Raw genomic sequence first — 21,171 nt, 5'->3', positions numbered from 1 at the left:
TGCAGTAGGACCTACTTGTTCCTAAACTCAAATCCTCTCGCAATGAAGGCCAACATGCCATTAGCTTTCTTCACTGCCTGCTGTACCTGCATGCTTACTTTCAGTGACTGATGTACAAGGCCACCCAGGTCTCGTGCACCTCTCCTTTTCCTAATCCGACATCATTCCAATAATAATCTGCCTTCCTTTTTTCTTTGTCCAGTCCGAGACCTTCTCTCATAATAGAAGCTGGAGCAAACCTGGTCCCTGGTACTTTCTTCTGTACTCAGTGATCGCAGCTAATTTTGTGTTTCACTTTCACACCAACCCCAGATTCATAGATTCCCACACTGTCCAAAAACTCATCTACAATACAATACAATACAATTTATTTGTCATTTGAACCTCATTGAGGTTCAAACGAAATGTTGTTTCTGCAGTCATACACACAAGAAAATCTGTCTTCAATGTTGTCAGCATCTGAGCACCCACAGATGTCCGGGATAGAGTGCCAAAGGATCACAAACCATTGAATGATGATATTTCTCTGCTCTGTCCATTTATTATCAGATTGTGATCATTGCACCAGACATCCTAGATAAATATTCTCATTATTTTGCATTATCAAGTGACTTAAGCATTTTGTGTTTTAATGATATTACTTCTGGACCCTACTGAATCCCATGACAGAAGTAGGACCCAATCAAATGATCTGGAGACAGTCCAGTAAATAATTGCTATACTCCCTCTAAGCCAGGAATATTCTTCCCTAAAGTGATCAAAACCATACACGGTTCTAGCTGGGATCTCACCAGTATCCTATATATAAATGCAGTAAGATACTCGTGCATTTCAAGCAATATTCAGAAAATCTCAACCTTCTCCAAAGGACATAACAACACAGCAGTCAGTCTTCATCCAATTCTGTTCACTCTACAAATTCATATTAAACAATTCAGCACAGTGAATAGAACAAAGATTATAGGCTCCGGCCACATTTGACCTCGATACTGAAAACTTGTATTAAGTTGCAAAAAAGTTATCAATAGTCCTGTCACACCAAACTTACCCACCAATAAACTGCTCACTGGGTTTACAGGGGCCTCCCAACTTCAGGCTTCATCACAGTCTTGGAGCAGATATGGACAAGAGAGTTTAATCTCAAAGGTAAAGACATTGCCTTGATGTCAAGGAACGCTAACTAAATTGAAGCCAACGGGATCAATAGAAAAACGATCCTTTAGCTAGAGCCATTACTAGAACAATGATAGTGACTAAAAACAAATATGCTGAAGTTTATTCAGCGTCACGCAGCGTTTGCAAAGAGAGAAGAGGGTAAGATCCTTAATCTCAAGACAGTGGTTGGCAGTGACCATCATCTTGGCTTCAGGATGTTGCTGTGGGTGTTCCTTAAGGCAACATGCTACATCCAACCATCTTCATCCACTTCAATGAACGTTGCTCCAGGATAGAGTTGGAAATGGAGGTGTCTGTTGATGGTTACACAACAATCAAATCCATTTGCAAATCCTCAGGAGACCAAACATACAGGTATATATGCTGAAGATACACATGAAAGCTGGATACGAAAAGCTGGAGTAACTCAGCGGGACAGGCAGCATCTCTGGAGAAAAGGAATAGGTGACGTTTTGGTTCGAGACCCTTCTTCAGATTCAGAAACTTACAAAATTCTTAAGGGGTTGGACAGGCTAGATGCAGGAAGATTGTTCCCGATGTTGGGGAAGTCCAGGACAAGGGGTCACAGTTTAAGGATAAAGGAGAAATCCTTTAGGACCGAGATGAGAAAAACATTTTTCACACAGAGAGTGGTGAATCTCTGGAACTCTCTGCCACAGAAGGTAGTTGAGGCCAGTTCATTGGCTATATTTAAGAGGGAGTTAGATGTGGCCCTTGTGGCTAAAGGGATCAGGGGGTATGGAGAGAAGGCAGGTACAGGATACTGAGTTGGATGATCAGCCATGGTCATATTGAATGGCGATGCAGGCTCGAAGGGCCTAATGGCCTACTCCTGCACCTATTTTCTATGTTTCTATGTTTCAGATTGAGTGTCAGGGGAAAGGGAAACGAGAGATATAGACGGTGATGTAGAGAGATATAGAACAAATGAATAAAAGATATACAAAAATGTAACAATGATAAAGGAAACAGGCCATTGTTACCTGTGGCTTAGGTAAGAACGAGTACAGCCAACGGGACTCAATAAGACGACTTTGAAGCTGGCATGACGTGGGTGGGGGAGGGATGGAGAGAGAGGGAATGCAAGGGTTATGATGTTAGAGAAATCAACTTTCATACTACTGGGTTGTAAGCTGCCCAAACAAAATATGAGATGGCATTCCTCCAATTTACATTTGGCCTCACTCTGACAATGGAGGACATGGAATATATGCTGACCCTCTAATCACTGAATATTTTCAATACGTTCAGTCATTCCATCTATAATACTCTGGCACTCTTTGGTTAACAAATTTTAAACTGATTGATGAACTTGTGTTCTTGTGTTCTAATGTTCTTGCCCACATTGTTAAAATGTGAGAATGAACCCTCTCTGGCCCTGCAACATCACTAACACCCAAACTTCATTTAATATTTTGCTTACATAAATTTTAATGAGTCATCACTGTTGCTTTACTTTTTTTCTTCCTTGGCTGTCAGATATTACATCCTCTTGCTCAACTATAAAAATGTATGCTTACCAAGTATTCAATATCTATTTACAGCTCCAATATTCATTTCACTTGCACTTATATGCAATGTGACAAATAAACCGTATTGTATTGTATTGTATTGTAATTCAGTTCCATCATCACTTATCAAGCAGCTGAGATTGCCCCTGACTACCCTAGTATTTATATACTTTTTTTTTTTAAATAAATTTATTTTCATAACATTATTACAGTTCTTCTACCAGCTTTATAGCTGGTAGAAGAACTGTCATAGTTTATACTATGATCTTAAATTAAAAAAATCAGTCCCAACTGAATATAACTCCTAATATCATATCTTGCTTTACCTTAGTGACTGCACATTGCTTGGTGTTCCCTAATCCCCACTCCGTCTCCCTGGTCTCTCCCTGTCCCAACATCATAGCTCCACGATGCCACTTCACTCCAGACCAACCACTACCGACCGACCGACATGTGTCTGGGGTTTCACACCCAAGGCGAGTGAGGTTGCTCCGGGCAGCGGGCAGCCGCCAGACGGGCCGAGCGACCTCCCGCTGCGGTGGTTCAACCCCCTGATGTCCTCCAGTCTATGTCACCCCCCATCCATCGTCGGTGACAATCCCCTCCCTCCTCCCCGTTGCTCCCATCCCGCTGGGGCCTCACCTGCGCCGGTCGAGGGGAACCAAGCAGCAACCGTTTCATGTCCGCAGCTGGCGCAGTGACGGGGCCGGCGACACCTCCAGCGACAGCGACACCTCCAGCGACAGCGACACCTCCAGCGACAGCGACACCTCCAGCGACAGCGCCGCCCCCTGGACCCGTCAGCACTGGCGACCAAAGATCTTATAGATCTTATAGATCTTTGCTGGCGACAGCCTGTGGCTCCTCCAGTCGAAAGCAAAGCCCCGCGCTATGACCTTTGCCTCCAGTGACAGCGCCGCCCTCTGGTGCTGGTAATGTCCGCAGCAAAGATACCAGTGTCTTTGGTCCGCAGCGGCGGGCAGTGCCTCCAGCCACAGCTCCGTCCTCTGCTGTCTCCAGACACAACCCCCCGTCCACAAAAAAAAAGCCATCGACACACAACAAGTTGCAGGGCGATCAATGCCCTCTGACGCCGGGGGCAGCAACAGCCGCCAGGAATTTCAGGAGAGGATTAACCGGAAAAGCTCAGGATCCATGGAATGGAAGGTCCACCGAGCCTCAGGAGAAAAGAGCGGTGGTCGAGGAGCAGCCTCTTCATGTCCGCTGTTGGTGCAGTGACAGCGCAAACACCCAGCGGTGCTCCTAGTATGAGCAGGTGTAGGCTGAAGACTGTGCACAGTCTATGTAGGCACAGAAAACCCAGGAGCTTAACATAGACAGTGGATGGAAGGCTCCGCAACTCACTGACAGTCATTACTTCTTACAATAGTTGTATGGTCTCCACCCAATCACAGATTTGTGCTCCTATTTTCTTCTCTGCAACCACTGTTCAATTCAGCTTTGCCCCACTGAGAATATTGGACATTGTCCAAGGAACTGTTCCGCTACAAAGGTGAGAACTATATTCTGCATTCTGTATATTCCCCTTTGCTCTATCTATTATACTCCATCCATGTATGGTATATCCATAGCTTTTCACTGTATGGTTTAGTTTAGTTTATTGTCAGTGTACCGAGGTACAGTGAAAAGCTTTCTTGTTGCGTGCTATCCAGTCAGCAGAAATACTATACATGATTGCAATCAAGCCGTCTACAGTGTACAGATACAGGATAATGGGAATAGATAGATAGATAGATAGCCTTTATTGTCATTCAGACCGAAGTCGGAACGAAATTTCAGCAGTCATACATACAATACAATAAAAACAACAATAAACACATATTAACATCCACCACAGCGAGTCCACCCAGCATCTCCTCACTGTGATGGAGGCAAAAGTCTTAGGTCTGCAGTCTCTTTCCTCCTCTTCTCCCTCTGCGCTGAGGCGATACCCCCCCGGGCGATGTTACAAATCAGTCCCGCGGCTCAAACATCGCGGCCCGGGGTGGTCGAAGCTGCCGCCCACCAGTCCTGCAGACGCAGGCGCTGGCCCGCGGCCGAACCCCGGACTCAGGCCACCACCGCCAGAACACCGTCCCAGCCACCCTCACGTGAGTACCGTACCATCTTCAGCCTCGGGCTGGGCCGCCCCGACATGGGCGCCGAACCTCCCTCTGGCCGGGCCGCCCCGACTTGGGCGTCGCTTCTCCCTCTGGCCGGGCTGCCACGACTTGGGCGTCGCTTCTCCCTCTGGCCGGGCCGCCCCGACTTGGGCGTCGCTTCTCCCTCGGGCCGGGCCGCCCCGACATGGGCGTCGAACCTCCCTCGGGCTGCGAGCGCCGCACCTACCCGAGCTCTGCCGCTCCGACGGGAACCTCGTTCCACCCTCAGGCTGGCCGCCCTCACGGGAGCGTCACAACCTCTCACGGGAGCACTGTTCCAGCCCTGAGCCGGACCGCCCTCACGGGAGCGAGCTCAGGGCGAGTCCTGACGGGCTCTGCCTCCGGAGCCTCGAGGTCGCCAGCTCCATTAGGCCTCAGCGCAGACGGAGGCAGAGAAGGGGAATACGACAAAAAAGTTGTATTCCCCCGCAGGGAGAGACTGCAAACCCCGTTTCAACCCCCCCTCCCAAAACACAAATTAAGAACCAAAAACTAGACTAACCAAAACGAAATAAACAACACAAAAAACACAAACAAACGGGACTGCCGGTGAGCCGCTGCTGCCAGGGCAGCGCCGCCACTCCGATGTTTGGTACAAAATAATGGCCTGTAAAGTCCAATTAAAGATAAATCGAGGGTCTCCACTATACCTCAATACATATGACAATAATAATAAACCTCAACCCAAACCTGGTTATTGGTGAGTAAATATCATTTTATGATGCAGTTGACAGGTCAGCTGAATCTAGAAGCTGCTTCAAAGTCAAAGTCAATTTTATTTGTCACATACACCCGAAGGTGCAGTGAAATGAATTTGCCAGCAGCGATACACTTAAAAAGAACACACAATACACAATAAGATTTAACACAAACATCCACCATAGCATTCTTCATTTTGGTGGAAGGCACAAAGTTCAGCCAGTCCTCCTCCCTTGTTCACCCGTGGTCGGGGCCATGAACGGTCGAAAACACTCTGCGGCTTGGAGTGCGGGCCCGAATCGGCACGTTCCCACTGGAGACCGCGGCTTCAGGATGTCGTAATCCGTAGGCCGGCAGTCGGAGCTCTTCTCCGGCTATCCCCGGCAAGGGATCCCAGACTCCGCGATGGAAAGTCCACGCCCCGCTCGTGGTTAGAAGCCCCGCAGACTTCAGGATGTCGTAGTCCACGGGCCAGCGATCGGAGCACTCCTCTCTGGTAACCCCCGGCAAGGGTTCGCCCGCTCCGCGATAGAAAAAGTCCACGCTGTGCCCGCTGCTGATGCTTCGGGCCCGACACCAGGAAAGGCCACTCCAATCCAATATGATGCAGAAAGAGGCCATTCACTCCATCATGTTATTACCAGTAAAAAAAAGTTACCCAACATAATTCAAGAACTAAGTCCATTGCAATGCAGATCACGAGTTTTCAAATACATATCCCAGCTAGAGTATTCCAGCCTTTGTAAACCTTTGTACACATAATGTGATGGATTTACCTTTGATCCTCTGTTCTGGTGGGATTTAATCTTGAAGGGAAACACAAAGTGGTTGTAGAGTGCATATTTAAATATGGCCACTCCACTATAATCAGTTTTATATGAAAAGTTTCAGACTAGGCAGCATAACATGTGCATTTCCAAGGTAAAATCCTGCAGTGATGCCCCTTCAAAGATTGGCAAAATTGAATTCCTGCACAACATACCACTGCATTAAGAGGAACCATGCCTCATATTCAGGAATGGTAATAGTCTTCGGCAAGGCAAACAAGACAAAGGAATTCCCGATAGAAGAAAACAAAATACTCTGAAGCAGAATGGATGAAATGGATTTGTTGTACTTTTTTTGCACCTTAGGGGTCATTAATTTATTGAATTGTGTTTATTATATATTATCCATAGATTGTGTTCATGGGTCTGTTATGCTGCTGCAAGCAAATATTGCAATGTTCCCTTGTCAGTACGTATGATCATTAAACACTCTTGTTCACAAATCCTTGGAGAAAGTAGAATAAATAATAAACAGAACGATGGAAATGCCCGGTACGTTCAGCACCATCTGAGAAGAGTAAAATAGTGGGACTTTGCCAAAGTTCTTGTATCAGAGCTCCACAGTGTCTTTGGATAGCAGCAGACTCCGTCCCTGCAGCGCAAGGCACTCAGAATTAAAACACAAAGTAACTCAGCGGGTCAGGCAGCATCTCTGGAGAAGATGGTGTTTCGGGTTGGGATGCTGAAACGTCACCTATCCATGTTCCCCACAGATGCTGCAGTGGAGCAGATGAAATGTGTAAAAAGGTTTAATGCTGATATAAACCAAAGATAGATACAAAAGGTGGAGTAACTCAGCGGGACAGTCAGCATCTCTGGAGAGAAGGAATGGGTGACGTTTTGAGTCAAGGCTGAAGAAGGGTCTAGACCCAAAAGGTCACCCATTCCTTCTCCCCAGAGATGCTGACTGTCCCGCTGAGTTGCTCCAGCACTTTGTGTCCTTTTTTGCAAACCAGCATATGCAGTTCCTTATTTGTACAAAGTTAAAACAGCACTTTCCCGTGCCAGATTTGCAGCATCTGCAGTGTTTTCGTTTTGGTATTTCAGGTTTAACAATCTGCTGTCAATCTGCCAGTCCGGCGGGATGACGCTGTGCGCGACGACGTCACGATGACGCGGGACGTGCCCTACAATTGCGGGCGGAAGTGCGCGGAATTCCTTTTCCTCCATCTTGCTCGAGGTGAGGGAGCGGGCGGCGGGGAGGCGGCGGCTGAATCCACCTCCATCGGGCGCATCCCGTGGTCTCCGGGCCCCGGATCGCCGCTAATGGAGAGTGTATCGCCTTCCCTTGTGGGGACGGCCGGTAACGCCGCGTTTGTTTTATCCGATGAAGGGCAATTATGTGTGTTTAACGGCGGAGCGCTGTAGCCGATGATTGGCCTGTCCGGTCCCAGAGTCATGGAGTGATACAGTGTGGAGACAGGCCCTTCGGCCCAACATGTCCACACCGGCCAACATGGCCCAGCTACACTAGTCCCACCTGCCTGTGCTTGCCGCATATCCCTCCAAACCTGCCCTAGCTATGAGTGCCCGGGTACAACCCATCCCGGCGGCTGGACTGTTCCCAGCCGGCTGGACAGGCCTGTGCAATATCTCCACTACAAGTGGTCCCCACAACTTCCTCAGCCACAGTCCTGGCAAAGCTCGCAGATGCCCTCTGTCTTCCCCCCCTCAATGGGGATCTGAACCTTTCAACAGATCCCAGTGACACTGCTCAAATCTGTATTTAAGGAGACTTGAGATGGGGTATAATTACTTCGAAGATGATGGGTTGATAAAAACGTGCCAGGCAGAACGAGCTCGTGAAGAGCCCGTCGCAATCACATTTGGTTTTACTAAAAACCCATTGAACCCACATTTTAGTGATAATGTTCAATGGGTAAATACGCTTGCTGTTGCACCCCATCAATTTGGAGAAAGGTCCAAACCTGAAATGTCCATTCCCTCCACAGATGCTGCCTGTTACTGCAATACTTTTTTTTCATACGATTGTTGGTGATTAGCTCTGAGGTTGTCACGGTTCTCAGTGCGAAGACGTGACAATGAAATTTGGGTTAATCTTCCAGGTGTTGAAGTGCTGGATTTTGTGCCGCTTTTCAGATCTGACATTAAAACTGATGTCTGACTGCCATCTTGGGTGGATATAAAATATTCTGTGGGACTATTTTGAAGAACAGCTTTTGAGTATCTTGGGCAATATTTATTGTATGATATATTAAAACAGGTTATGTAGATGTCAATTCATTTTTATTTGGGACCATGATGTATGTAAAATAGCTATATAAACTTTTCCTATACTAAAACTGTTATGCTACTTAATTTTAATTAAATGTTGCCAGCTCTGAAGTTTGAGAATATGAAGTATTAAATATCAGTGGAAGTCTTGGTTTAACATTTCATCTAAATAATGGTCGTATTTAATAATGCAGCGCACTAATTTAGGAGCAGGATTTGGCCATTTGACTCCTTGACCGTGCTCCCAGCTATCTTTGCCTCTTGTATCTTAACTAGTCAATCTTCTTTAAACCTTCCCCACAACCTGCCACTATAGATTCTCGCTGAATAGAAAACATTATTTCCACATCCACCTGTCAAGACCCTTAAGAAGATAGATATGAAGTACAGGAATAAATCATCAGGTCAGGCAGCATCTGGAAAAAAAGGATGTGTGGCTTTTCAGGTTGAAAGGAAGGATTTTCAGGAAGAACCATTCTTCAGGCTCCTTCAGAATCTAATTTTAATCTATTTTATCTACTTTCTCTCCCTTCTTGAATCCAGAACATTCAATTCATATTAAAAGAGTTGTGACATGTACGTTTTTTCATTCTGCTTTTTTGAGGCCCTTTTTTGAGTACTATTTTGGTTGCTTTTCATACCTTAATCCAAGCTTTCTTGTTTTTTCAGAATGAAGACCATTCTCAGCAGCCAGATTGTTGATATCCCTGAGAATGGTACAGTTACTTTAATTTATCCTTCCTTTACAAAAGATTTATATAATTGCAGATTCTTCTTTGAAAATAATTGGCATTATCTTGGTTACAGTCACTGTGTCCTTGAAAGGCCGCACTGTCATTGTAAAAGGGCCCCGAGGAACATTGCGAAGGGAATTTAATCACATCAACTTGGAGCTCAGCCTCCTTGGTAACAAGAAGAAGAAGGTAAGAAGCATCTTTCCTTGAAATATTTTAATGGAAGCATTGATGAGAATATATCAATCAGGAGTAAATCTACATGACATGAGCAGCGCTTTAAATGTAGATACAAGGAACAGCAGAGGCTGGTTTACCAGAAACGAGAGAATGTTGGAGTAACTAGCCGGGTCAGGCAGCACCTCAGGAGAATAGACAATAGGTGCAGGAGTAGGCCATTCGGCCCTTCGAGCCAGCACCGCCATTCAATGTGATCATGGCTGATCATCCCCAATCAGTACCCCGTTCCTGCCTTCTTCCCATATCCCCCGATTCCACTATTTTTAAGAGCCCTATCTAACTCTCTCTTTAAAGCATCCAGAGAACCTGCCTCCACCACACTCTGAGGCAGAGAATTCCACAGACTCACCACTCTCTGAGAAAAAGTGTTTCCTCTTTGTTCTAAACTCCTTATTCTTAAACTGTGGTCCCTGGTTCTGGACTCCCCGAACATCGGGAACATGTTTCCTGCCTCTAGCGTGTCCAAGCCCTTAACAATCATATGTTTGAATGAGATTCCCTCTCATCCTTCTAAACTTCAGAGTGTACAAGCCCAGCTGCTCCATTCTCTCAGCATATGACAGTCCCGCCATCCAGGGAATTAACCTTGTAAACCTACACTGCACTCAATAGCAAGAATGTCCTTCCTCAAATTAGGGGACCAAAACTGCACACAATACTCCAGGTGTGGTCTCACTAGGGCTCTGCACAACTGCAAAAGGACCTCTTTGCTCCTATGTTTGATTCCTCTTGTTATAAAGGCCAACATGCCATTCGCTTTCTTCACTGCCTGCTGTACCTGCATGCCTACTTTCATAGACTGATGTACAAGGACCCCCAGATCCCCTTGTACTTCCCCTTTTCCAAACTTGACGCCATTTAGATAGTAATCTGCCTTCCTGTTTTTGCTACCAAAGTGGATAACCTCACATTTATCCACATTAAACTTCATCTGCCATGCATCTGCCCACTCCCCAATCTGTCCACGTCACCCTGTATTCTCATAGCATCCTCCTCATAGTTCACACTGCCACCCAGCTTTGTGTCATCTGCAAATTTGCTCATGTTACTTTGAATCCCTTCATCCAAATCATTGATGTATGGCAAAATTAGAGAACATGGACAGGCGATGTTTCGAGTTGGTATGTCACCTATCCATGTTCTCCAGAAATGCTGCCTGACCTGCTGAACTACTCCAACACTTTGTGCCTTTTTTTAGCACTTTGTTAATTTTGCTTCGGGATTATCCTGTTTCATTGCATAAATCAGGGTTTGAGCATATAATCTTCAAAGACATTCAGTGCTTATTGGTGCACATTTTGGGGACTCAAAACAAGACAATATTAAATACCTGCTCATGTTGTATTCTTTACACAGATTTGTACATTGAAGGGCATCATAGATAGTGTAGTCTTTTATCCAGGGCAGTTGATTGAAATATTAATATGACATTTATATGTAAATATAACTTAAAGAATGCATACAGATTTGGTGATGCAAACTGTATTAAAAGGACCTGGAAATGGTCCTGGAATTGAGGCTGGAAATGGATTTTGAGTTTTGAGTTTTTACTGGGATATCAGTATGAAACTGAAGTGCAGTTGAGGCGGAAGTGGTAAAAAATATCATACAGACTCGTTGGAGCTTGATATTGTGGACAAGGGCAATTATCCAGGCTTTCTCTAGCTGTTTATTTTTAAATGGAAACATCCAAAGCTTGTACTTTCAATTCAATAGATATTTGGGTGGCGGATAAAAGTAGTGCGAGTCTGACAGCAACTGAAAGATTGTCTAATTAGAGTAGATTGAATGAACCTTTTGTTTCCTTTTGGATCTGATATATCCGAGGACATTGTGAGGAAACTAGGGAGAAAGTTACAGGAGCCCCTGGTTGAAATTTACGAGTCATCTTTAAATACAGTAGAGGTGCCGGAAGATTGGAGGGTGGCAAATGTGCCTCTATTCAGCAAAGGCTGCTGGGAGCTGTAGGCCAGTGAGTTTAACATCAGTAGTTGGAAAGTTACTAGAGAGTATTCTGAGGGATAGTATATACAGGGATTTGGATGGACATGTGCTGGTTAGGGATAGTCAGCATGGTTTTGTACGTGGATGGTCATGTCTCACAAATCTGATTAAGTATTTTTAAGACGTGACCAAAAAGGTAGATGAGGGCAGAGCTGTACATGGATTTCAGGAAGGCATTTGACAAGGTTCCGTATGGTAGGAATCTATCGTTTCCTCTTAACCCCATTCTCCTGCCTTCTCCCCATAACCCCTGATACCCGTACTAATCAAGAATCTATCTCTACCTTAAAACTATCCGCTGACTTGGCCTCCACAGCCTTCTGTGGCAAAGAATTCCATAGATTCACCGCCCTCCGACTAAAGAAAATTCTTCTAATCTCCTTCCTAAAAGACCGCCCTTTAGTTCTGAGGCCATGACCTCTTGTCCTAGACTCTCCCATTAGTGGAAACATCCTCTCCACATCCAAGCCTTTCACTATTCTGTATGTTTCAATGAGGTCCCCCCTTATTATTCTAAACTCCAGCGAGTACAGGTCCAGTGTTGCCAAACGCTCATCATAGGTTAACCTACTCCTTCCTGGGATCATTCTTGTAAACCACCTCAGCCTCCCTATCTTTTTAAATAACAATGTTTTAATCTGCAGTTGAATCATTGGGAATAGGTGACATTTCGGGTCGAGACCCTTCTTCAGACCCGAACGTCGCCCATTCCTTCTCTCCAGAGATGCTGCCTCACCCGCTGAGTTACTCCAGCATTTTGTCTACCTTCGATTTAAACTAGCATCTGCAGTTCTTTCTTACACAAAGAAAGACTATACATGATTACAATCAAGCCATCCACAGTATACAGATAAAGGGTTCAACATTTAGTGCAAGATAAAGTCTAAAGATAGTTGGACAGTCTACAATAAGGTAGATGGAAGGTCTACTCTAGCTGAAGAGAGGACAGTTCGGTTGCCTGAGGTAACCAAACTACTACCTCAATAAGAACCTCTGCCCACTACAGTTCGCCTATCATCACAATAGGTCCACGGAGGAAGCGATTTCACAGGCTCTCCACTCTGCACTGGACCACTTAGACAAAAACACATACGTCAGGCTGTTGTTTATAGACTACAGCTCGGCATTCAATACCATCATCCCCTCCAAGCTGGTTACGAAACTCACGGAACTGGATCAGTGCGCATCCCTCTGCAATTGGATCCTCGACTTCCTCATCCACAGACCACAGTCTGTTCGAATTGGCAGAAACACTTCATCCTCAGTGATAATCAGTACGGGAGCACCTCAAGGCTGCGTGCTCAGCCCCCTGCTCTACTCACTCTACTCATGACTGTGTCACCACCGTTGTAGGACGAATTACAGATGGTGATGAGTCAGAGTATAGAAGTGAGATCGACCAACTGACCATATGGTGCCAGCACAACAACCGGGCTCTCAATATCGGCAAAACCAAAGAACTGACATAATCCTGTTTACATCAATGGGACGATGTTGGAGAGTCAAAAACTTCACATTCCTGGGCGTGCATATTTCTGACGATCTTTCCTAGACCCAGCCCACAGATGCAATCATAAAGAAAGCATATCAGCGCTTCTACTTCCTGAGAAGATTACGGAGATTCGGTATGTCAAAGAGGATTCTCTTGAACTTCTACAGGTGCACAGTAGAGAGCATACTGATTTGTTGCATCGTGGCCTGGTTCAGCAACTTGAACGTCCAGGAGCAGAAAAGACTGCAAAAATTTGTGAACACTGTCCAGGCCATCACCGGCTCTGACCTCCCCACTATCAAAGGAATCTATCGTAGTCGCTGCCTCAAAAAGGCAGCCAACAACATCAAAGACCCACATCATCCTGGCCACACACTCATCTCAAATTTTTTTTTTGATAATGATGGAAACCGCAATGACCCTGTAATCTTCCATTTGCCAAATTATATCAGGGCTGAAAACTTCCAGTTTATGTGATGTCTTCTGAGTTTTTATGTATTCTGTAAAACTGTAACCTTTTACTGCCAATTCTGCAGTATTGGAATTTGAGTATTCAGAATATCGATCTTAACGTATATTGATTTCAATATTGCATGTTGCCGAAGCATTTGTTTTCAGTATTTCTGTGAAACATTTAGCTAGAATGTATATTTCTGTGGTGTGTTTTTTTAAATCTGGGTAGGCCGAAAATCAATAAAATCTGATGTATTTACTACGCCATAAGTAACGTGATTGTTTCTATTTTTAAGCTTCGAGTTGACAAATGGTGGGGTAACAGGAAGGAACTAGCAACAGTACGGACAATCTGCAGTCATGTCCAGAACATGATCAAGGGCGTCACTGTGGTAAGTGATCAATTAAAAATGAATAAGCTACTTGTACTGAAGTTGATTCCTATGTAGTGTGTGGTTAATTATGCACTGAGTTTTCTTCTTTACCCAAATTGTACCCACCACTGATGAAAATGGTTTTTTTCTACCTTCATTTGTTAGGCACATTTACTAATATCAGTGCAACCACTGTGTGCTTTCAACAATGAAAGCAAACAATGATGATTGGAAATTAGCGTAGCTAATTTGTATGGATAAATCGGTTTAAAAGTTCTGATGATGGAAACTTATTCCCCTCAATGTTTCTCACTCTAATTGTGCTGGTCTCCTTCAAAAAATTCAGAAATCATCTCACCAAATATTTCATATGGGATAATATAATTATGCTGAATAGTCATTGCTTGATTAATAATTCATTAACGTTAAATTTAGATATACATTTTTTGTTCAGCTTGTCCAATTCAAGCCATTTCATTTTATTGTTTGTTTCAAATTTCAACAAAAAAAATGCATTTAACTTTTATCCAATTTTCCATAATTAGGGTTTCCGTTACAAGATGAGATCTGTCTATGCTCATTTCCCTATCAATGTGGTTGTTCAAGAGACGGGATCACTGGTAGAGATCCGAAACTTCTTGGGAGAGAAGTTTATTCGTAGAGTCCGTATGAAGTCCGGTGAGTGCAAGAGCATTTTAAATCACTGTAAATATGTTTAAGAGGATCGAGCTTCATTGCAGCTGAATTCATTGTTCTTTCTTTCTTGTGTCAGGTGTTTCATGTATCGTTTCCCAGGCCCAGAAAGATGAGCTTGTTCTTGAGGGAAATGATATTGAACTGGTGTCAAACTCTGGTTAGTATGGTACCATCAACTTGGGTTGTCTGACTAGAATTGAAAATGTATGTCTAATTTGTACAACCATTGTATATAAGCTAGATATTACCAGACCTGTGCACTGTGCATAATATTTCATGCATGAAAGGATGTCTGTAGCACAGGATTTATAAAGCGTTTTTAAATGATAACTTGTACTTTATCTCTGTTGGATTTGTGGTTGTATCCAATAGTAATATTTTTTAGCCTTGCAGTTAAAGTTTAGAATCTTAAAAAGCTGGAAAATGTTTAGCCAAATACACCAGAGCCTCCAGTGTCTTGTTATTTTCAGTCACTTAAATGCTGGTGTAACCTCAATAATATACTTCATGGCAGTCGGTAGATGTACCATCCTTGGGTTATGGTCAGCAGTTTATTTGCCCCTCTTTATGTGAAGAGTAGTTTCTCTGCCTTTACCTTTAAAAGAGAGTGTGTCAGATATGATGAAAGCATATCTGATCAGCATCCATGCTACCCATCAGCATAAAGAAACACAGTGTGGTCTTGTGCTGTTGAGAACTCTCTGCTGATGGATACTGTTTTCTGGTTTGTTGTATTGAATGCCCTGGTCTCCAATTATGCCGAGAGCTATGCTTTGGATATTTTCTCAACAGATTTCTTAATCACTTGAATATCTTTTCTTTAAACTTCTAAATGCTATCTTATGTCTATTGATTTGACGTGGTTGTATTTTTTAGATGCATTCTAATCCTCATTCCTCAGGAATCTAGTTTTATTACTACAGTGATTTGCATTCCTACCTTCCAGAAAAGCTGTGGAACTGGATGATATAGGTGTAGCAGTGATGATTTTCCCTGCTAAATTATGCAGCTGAAGTTGGTTTTAAAACTGGTTTTATAGTTGCAATGTTCTGGACTTTGACTGTGTTTACCTCTTTGATCATGACTTTAATGAAGCTTTTATCGTAGTTTGAACAGTTGTAATCTCCTGTGCAGTCTTGCTGCTGCTTTGTGTTTCTCCAAATAGCTTTGACTTTAAATCCTCTTTTGCAGTTTTGTGATTTCCTTATGTCAACCTTAGTTTTAGTTTAGGTCATTCTCTGGTAACTTCTTTTAACTACTGTATCTTCCCAACCTATGAGTGCCAGGTGGCATTTTGGAGATTTGGGTATGTCATTGAGGATATAAACATACTGTGTAACTATTTTGCATTACTCAGAGAAACATACTTAATCCTTTTCCTCCCTCCATCCAGCCCTCCTCCCAAACACTTATTATCAGTCTGATGGGGTATTGGTCCGTGCATTGCATAGTTTCTCTTGATGCACCATGATTATTGTGTAATTTGCTTTCCCCGTCATTTCCATTAGACAGCAAAGTCCATTGCATTGTGTTAATGGGATTCATATGTTGATGGAAATGGCAGGAATTAGAATTAGTTTTCTTCTTTAGTTCTGCATCCCTCCTTTACCAACCCTGTAAATCATGCTAGATTTTGAATGCTGAAAGTAATGAGTCACTACTTTTCTATGTGAATGTTATCTCGCTCTTTTCTGAATGTTTAATTCTCAGCAAAATTGTGAAAAATTAAAATCAGTTTAAGATTTGCTTTCTCAACTGGATTAATTTTAAAATTGCTTTAATTAATTCCACCCTTAAGTTGCTGATTATTCTATAACCGCATGTGTCTTGTTGGTAATTTAAGGGCTATGCGCTGCTGCAATATGATTTGACATGCTGCTTTTAGTTTCCCTTTTAGCTTCGCTATGCATGATGCCTCTTTTTGGTTAATTTTCCTGCATGAATTATCTTCTAGCTGCCCTGATCCAACAGGCAACAACAGTCAAAAACAAGGATATTCGAAAGTTCTTGGATGGTATTTACGTCTCTGAGAAGGGTGCAGTTGTTGAGGCTTCATCTTAGACATAATGGATTAAAGGTTAGAAAGTGCCTTGTGTTTTTTCCACTGGAGCAGACGATTAGGGTTTGTGTGAAGCAGCTACAACAACCAAATGTCATGGTAGACACAAAATGCTGGAGTAACTCAGCGGGTGAGGCAGCATCTCCAGCATTTTGTGTCGATGCTGCCTCGCCCGCTGAGTTACTCCAGCATTTTGTGTCTACCTGCGATTTAAACCAGCATCTGCAGTTCTTTTTTTAAACTAAATGAAATGTATACGTGTTGGTGAGATTTTTGTTCTAGTGGTTATCGTGAAATAACAAAGCTTTGAGATACATTAAAAAGCAAATTGGTGCAAGACGCCAGGTAGTAACAAAAGCACTTCATGAATACTGTCATTAATTGACCTTACAGTGGGGATATCAATGTGTAGTCTTGAAGGGAATTATTAACATTTTCACACCTTGATTTTTAGGCCAAATCAAAGCCAGTCTTCCAGAACTGACAAAAGAAAAACGTGTTCTCGATCCACTAAATCATTTTCAGCTGGAGTGTAGTGCTACACAAATTCTTGATGAAAGTTTTTTTAAATGCCATGAAACAATCTTTTGCCAAAATGTATTGGAAAATTGTCACTAGCAAAAATAAGCATTTATGAATTTCAGTTGAATGTAGTTTAGTAGAATGTTTTCTGCTTTTGAACAGCTGGGTACCCAGGTAGATTCCATGGATTCTATATTACCTTTATTTGAAGCCAATAAGGAACATTTCTGTGTAAAGAATGTCCGAGGGAGTTACTCTTGAAATGTGTAAGATAAATCAAAAATTAAAATAAGGGTTGGCCATTTGTCCCTTTGAGCCTTATCTGCCATTCAGTGCCATTGCAGCTGATTATCAATCCCAATAGCTTTTTGTTTCTCTCTCCCGATAACCTCTGCTAGAAAATTATTAATGTTAAAATACAGACAGTAACTTAGCTTAAATGACCCTCTGACGTGCATTCTATAGATTTCTCACCGTCTCAGTGATTCTTGATTTATTATTTAATGCATACGGTTTTTCTGGTCATCAAAAGCCATTACCATCTAAAACCTCTCAGTTATGATATTGGTAGGGGACTTTATGGTGAAATATTGTATCCTAGTCCAATATTGTCCTTGTCTTTACAAATCATTGGTCTATTAACATATTGTCAACTGCGACAAAAATAATCTTTCAGCGAACACTTTTGTGATGGAAAGAATTGCAGATGCTGGTTTAAATCGAAGGTAGACACAATGCTGGAGTGGTCGGAACAAGATAGAATGTAGTCGGAGACAGTAAGACTTGTGGGAGAACTGGGAAGGGGGAGGGGTTGGAGAGAGGGAAAGCAAGGGCTATTTGAAGTTAGAGAAGTCAATGTTCATACCGCTGGGGTGTAAGCTACTCAAGTGAAATACGAGGTGCTGTTCCTTCAACTTGTGCTGGGCCTCACTCTTGACAATGGAGGATGCCCAGGACAGAAAGGTCAGATTTGGAATGGGAAGGGGAGTTGAAGTGCTGAGCAACTGGGAGATCAGGTAGGTTAAGGCAGACTGAACAGAGGTGTTCATCGAAACGATCGCCGAGCCTGCGCTTGGTCTTGCCGATGTACAGAAGTTGACACCTGGGACAGCGAATACGGTGGAGGAGGTGCAAGTGAACCTCTGCCTCACCTGGAAAGACTGTTGGGGTCCTTGGAAGGAGTCGAGGGGGCAGGTAAAGAGACAGGTGTTGCCAAATTAGTCGTGGTTGATGAAGTCAGTGAGTTCTGCATGGGTGCAGGAGGCAGCACTGATGGAGTCGTCAATGTAGCGAAGGTAGAGTTCAGGGATAGGCCAGTGTACGCCTGGTACAGTGATTGTTCGATGTACTCTATAAAGAGGTAGCCTTAGCTGGGACCCATGTGAGTGCCCATAGCTACACCTTGGATTTGGAGGAGGGATGAATTGAAGGAGAAGTTATTCATATCCTGGTGGGGGATGGAGGTGTAGAGTATAATCGCAAAACACTTTTATGATCTTCAGTTTGCACTTTAAAGCTTCTCGTGAAACGATGAGAATGGGTGAGGTGGAGTAAAAATGGGAAAAGTTGAATGTTGGCTTGATCCTCGCGTAACCTTAAGTGTGACAACATAGAATGCAATGGTATCAGTTGTAAATAGTTTTAAAGATGGGTGTGGTTGAAAATGATAGTTAAAACGTCACTTTGCTGTTTTGCCCTGGTGCATGTAGATGTGTAATAACTTGTTTCTGCCTTCAGCTGCACTCATTCAGCAAGCAACAACGGTGAAGAAGAAGGATATTCGTAAATTCCTGGATGGCATCTATGTGAGCGACAAAGGCACAGTTGTACCACAGAATGATTAACACTTGACACTGGATAGTTTCCAAATTTAAAGGCTGGCTATAACAATTGAATTAAATTTTAATATCTGAAGATTGTCTTGTTGCCTTTTTTTGATTTGCAGCCCTTTTTCAATCTTTGACTGACTGTTTACTTAACCAATGTTTTACTGCCACCAACATCAAGAGCTGTCTTCACCCCATACAAGGATCCTTCTGATCCGATTGCTAAAGACTAACTTCCCCTCCCATTTCCCATACTGGCCTTTCTGTCCTGGGTCTCCTCCATTGTCAGAGTGAGGCCCAGCGCAAAGTGGAGGAACAACACCTCATATTTTGCTTGTGCTTACATCCAGTAGTATGAATATTGACTTCTCTAACTTCAATTAACCCTTGCTTTCCCTCTTTCCACCCCTCCCCCTTCCTAGTTATCCAACCAGTCTGACTGTCCCCTGATTGCATTTTATCTCTGTATGCTTTGTTGTCACCTTCTCTTAGATAGCAATGCTACATTTTCCTTGATCTCCATCTCCTTTGAAGTCTCCTTTTCACATCTTGTGCTTTATCCCTGTCTCTCCCTCTCCCTGACACAATCTGAAGAAGAGTCCCAACCCAAAACATCACCTATTCTATCTGGAGATGCTGCAGCATTTTGTGTCTATCTTCGGTGTAAACCAGCATCTGCCTGCCGTTCCTTCCTGCTCACTCTTTCTGATCTCTATCTTGCGGCCAGCGCATTCCACTCTCCCCATTTGCAGGTCAAATTCTGAATAGTTGATCCTGTGTAATGCAGCTTTGATGTTATTGTCTTTATTTATAAAGATAATTTGATATTCTTATCTAAAATATTCCTCTTGGTTTACTTTTCCCTCACATCCAAATTCCTAACTAAATTTCAAAACAGCTTTCCTTGTGTAGACTAAATCCTTGTTTCTTGTGAGGGATGGAGGGGCAGGAATTAGTGTGGGTATCAACAATTTCAAAAAGTGCTCAGGCTGATAGTGGTGCTCCTCTTCATGGGTATAAAATGTTGTTCATTCTTTCACATGGCTCTTGTCACATGCAGGAGGCCACAGAAATGTAGAACAACTTGAAGAATTTAAATAGTGTGCGCTTGGATGCTGGGGTTCACCTATGAACTGAACACATATAAATGTTTCACAAATAGACACAATGTTGGTGTAACTCTCCCCGAACGTTACCCATTCCTTCTCTCCAGAGATGCTGCCTGCCCCGCTCTGTTACTCCAGCATTTTGTGTCTATGTCTTCGATTTAAACCAGCATTTGAAGTTCTTTCCTACACTAAATGTTTCACAAATCTGTCCCCAATCTGTATTTCATTCTTCTGATGCAGAGAAGATGACATTTTGTGCATTAGAAGTGCAAGAATATGGAAGAAAGCAAGTTGATTTTAAATTGCATAGAAGGTGGGAGATAGGTCAAGGGAATGTTTGTGACAGGGCGATGCCAGGGATGTGGTGCGGATGAAGTGGTTGTCCTAGTGCATGTGAATCGCTGCTTGTCCTGGGTGGGCTGTTTTGGTCTTGGAATGGTGGGCTTGATGGGCTGAATGGCCTAATTCTGCTCCTGTCACATGAACACCCTGTTATATGAAATGTTGTTCGAAAGGGTGCAGAGAAGATTTACAACTTTGCTGCCAGGATTAGAGGACCGGAGTTATAGGGAGAGGTTCAGGAGGCTAGGACTTTATTTCTTGGAGTCCCGGAGGAGGAGGGGTGATCTTAGAGGAGTTTAAAATCATGAGGGGAAGAGATAGGCTAAATCCACAGAGGGCCTTTTATGCAGGGTAGGGGAATCGAGATCTGGCTTGAAGTGAGGGGAAAGATATAATAGGAACCTGAGGCTGGGTAACTTGGGGTATATGGAACGAGCTGCCAGAGAAGGTTGTTGAAGCAGGTACTATCACAACATTTAAAAAAACCCTTGGACAGGTGCACGGATAGGAAGATTTAGAAACATGGGCCAAATGCAGGCAGGTGGGACTGGAGGGGGCATCTTGGTCAGTGTGGGCAAGTTGGGCCAAAGCCTCTTTCCATGCTGTATGACTTTAACCCCGTGACTCTAGTGGGTCTTGCAATGCTTTCTTAATTTTTAGAATATGTAATTGCCTTGAGAACATGTCAAAAAGAAGGTACCAGTCCAAAT

General features: G+C 43.4%; 2 protein-coding genes across 3 annotated transcripts in view; one reads left to right on the top strand and one right to left on the bottom strand.

Moving 5' to 3' along the window:
* Positions 1 to 3,475, bottom strand: part of lias (lipoic acid synthetase) — a 28,354-nt gene extending 24,879 nt beyond the window's left edge. The window contains exons 1-2 of one of the 2 annotated variants that reach the window (XM_033027184.1): positions 3,458 to 3,475; positions 3,330 to 3,403 (exon numbers count right to left, since the gene is read on the bottom strand). In XM_033027184.1, the coding sequence (XP_032883075.1) occupies positions 3,330 to 3,368 (39 nt within the window). In that variant the 5' untranslated portion in view covers positions 3,369 to 3,403; positions 3,458 to 3,475. Of the gene's footprint in view, positions 1 to 3,329 lie in introns of both variants that reach the window. The other variant, XM_033027177.1, reaches the window with a different exon arrangement.
* A 4,055-nt stretch (positions 3,476 to 7,530) lies between these two features.
* rpl9 (ribosomal protein L9) lies at positions 7,531 to 19,098 on the top strand. Its single transcript, XM_033027155.1, has 7 exons — positions 7,531 to 7,555; positions 9,280 to 9,326; positions 9,418 to 9,533; positions 13,830 to 13,925; positions 14,453 to 14,585; positions 14,680 to 14,760; positions 18,922 to 19,098. The coding sequence occupies exons 2-7, from the start codon at positions 9,281 to 9,283 to the stop codon at positions 19,026 to 19,028; spliced, it is 579 nt and encodes a 192-aa protein (XP_032883046.1). The 5' UTR covers positions 7,531 to 7,555; position 9,280; the 3' UTR covers positions 19,029 to 19,098.
* The last annotated feature ends 2,073 nt before the right edge of the window (positions 19,099 to 21,171 follow it).

This window comes from Amblyraja radiata, chromosome 1 (genome assembly GCF_010909765.2).
Source record: "Amblyraja radiata isolate CabotCenter1 chromosome 1, sAmbRad1.1.pri, whole genome shotgun sequence".
Lineage (NCBI taxonomy): Eukaryota > Metazoa > Chordata > Chondrichthyes > Rajiformes > Rajidae > Amblyraja > Amblyraja radiata.
Note: the sequence above shows the minus strand (reverse complement) of the source record. Positions and strands in the feature narration are given on the sequence as shown.

Bases quoted from the DNA above. Each gene is read 5' to 3' on its own strand.
- rpl9 (XM_033027155.1), top strand. From the start codon at position 9,281: ATGAAGACCATTCTCAGCAGCCAGATTGTTGATATCCCTGAGAATG. The intron at 9,327-9,417 runs GTACAGTTACTT...TCTTGGTTACAG, and splicing joins TGTTGATATCCCTGAGAATG to TCACTGTGTCCTTGAAAGGC. The intron at 13,926-14,452 runs GTAAGTGATCAA...TTCCATAATTAG, and splicing joins TGATCAAGGGCGTCACTGTG to GGTTTCCGTTACAAGATGAG.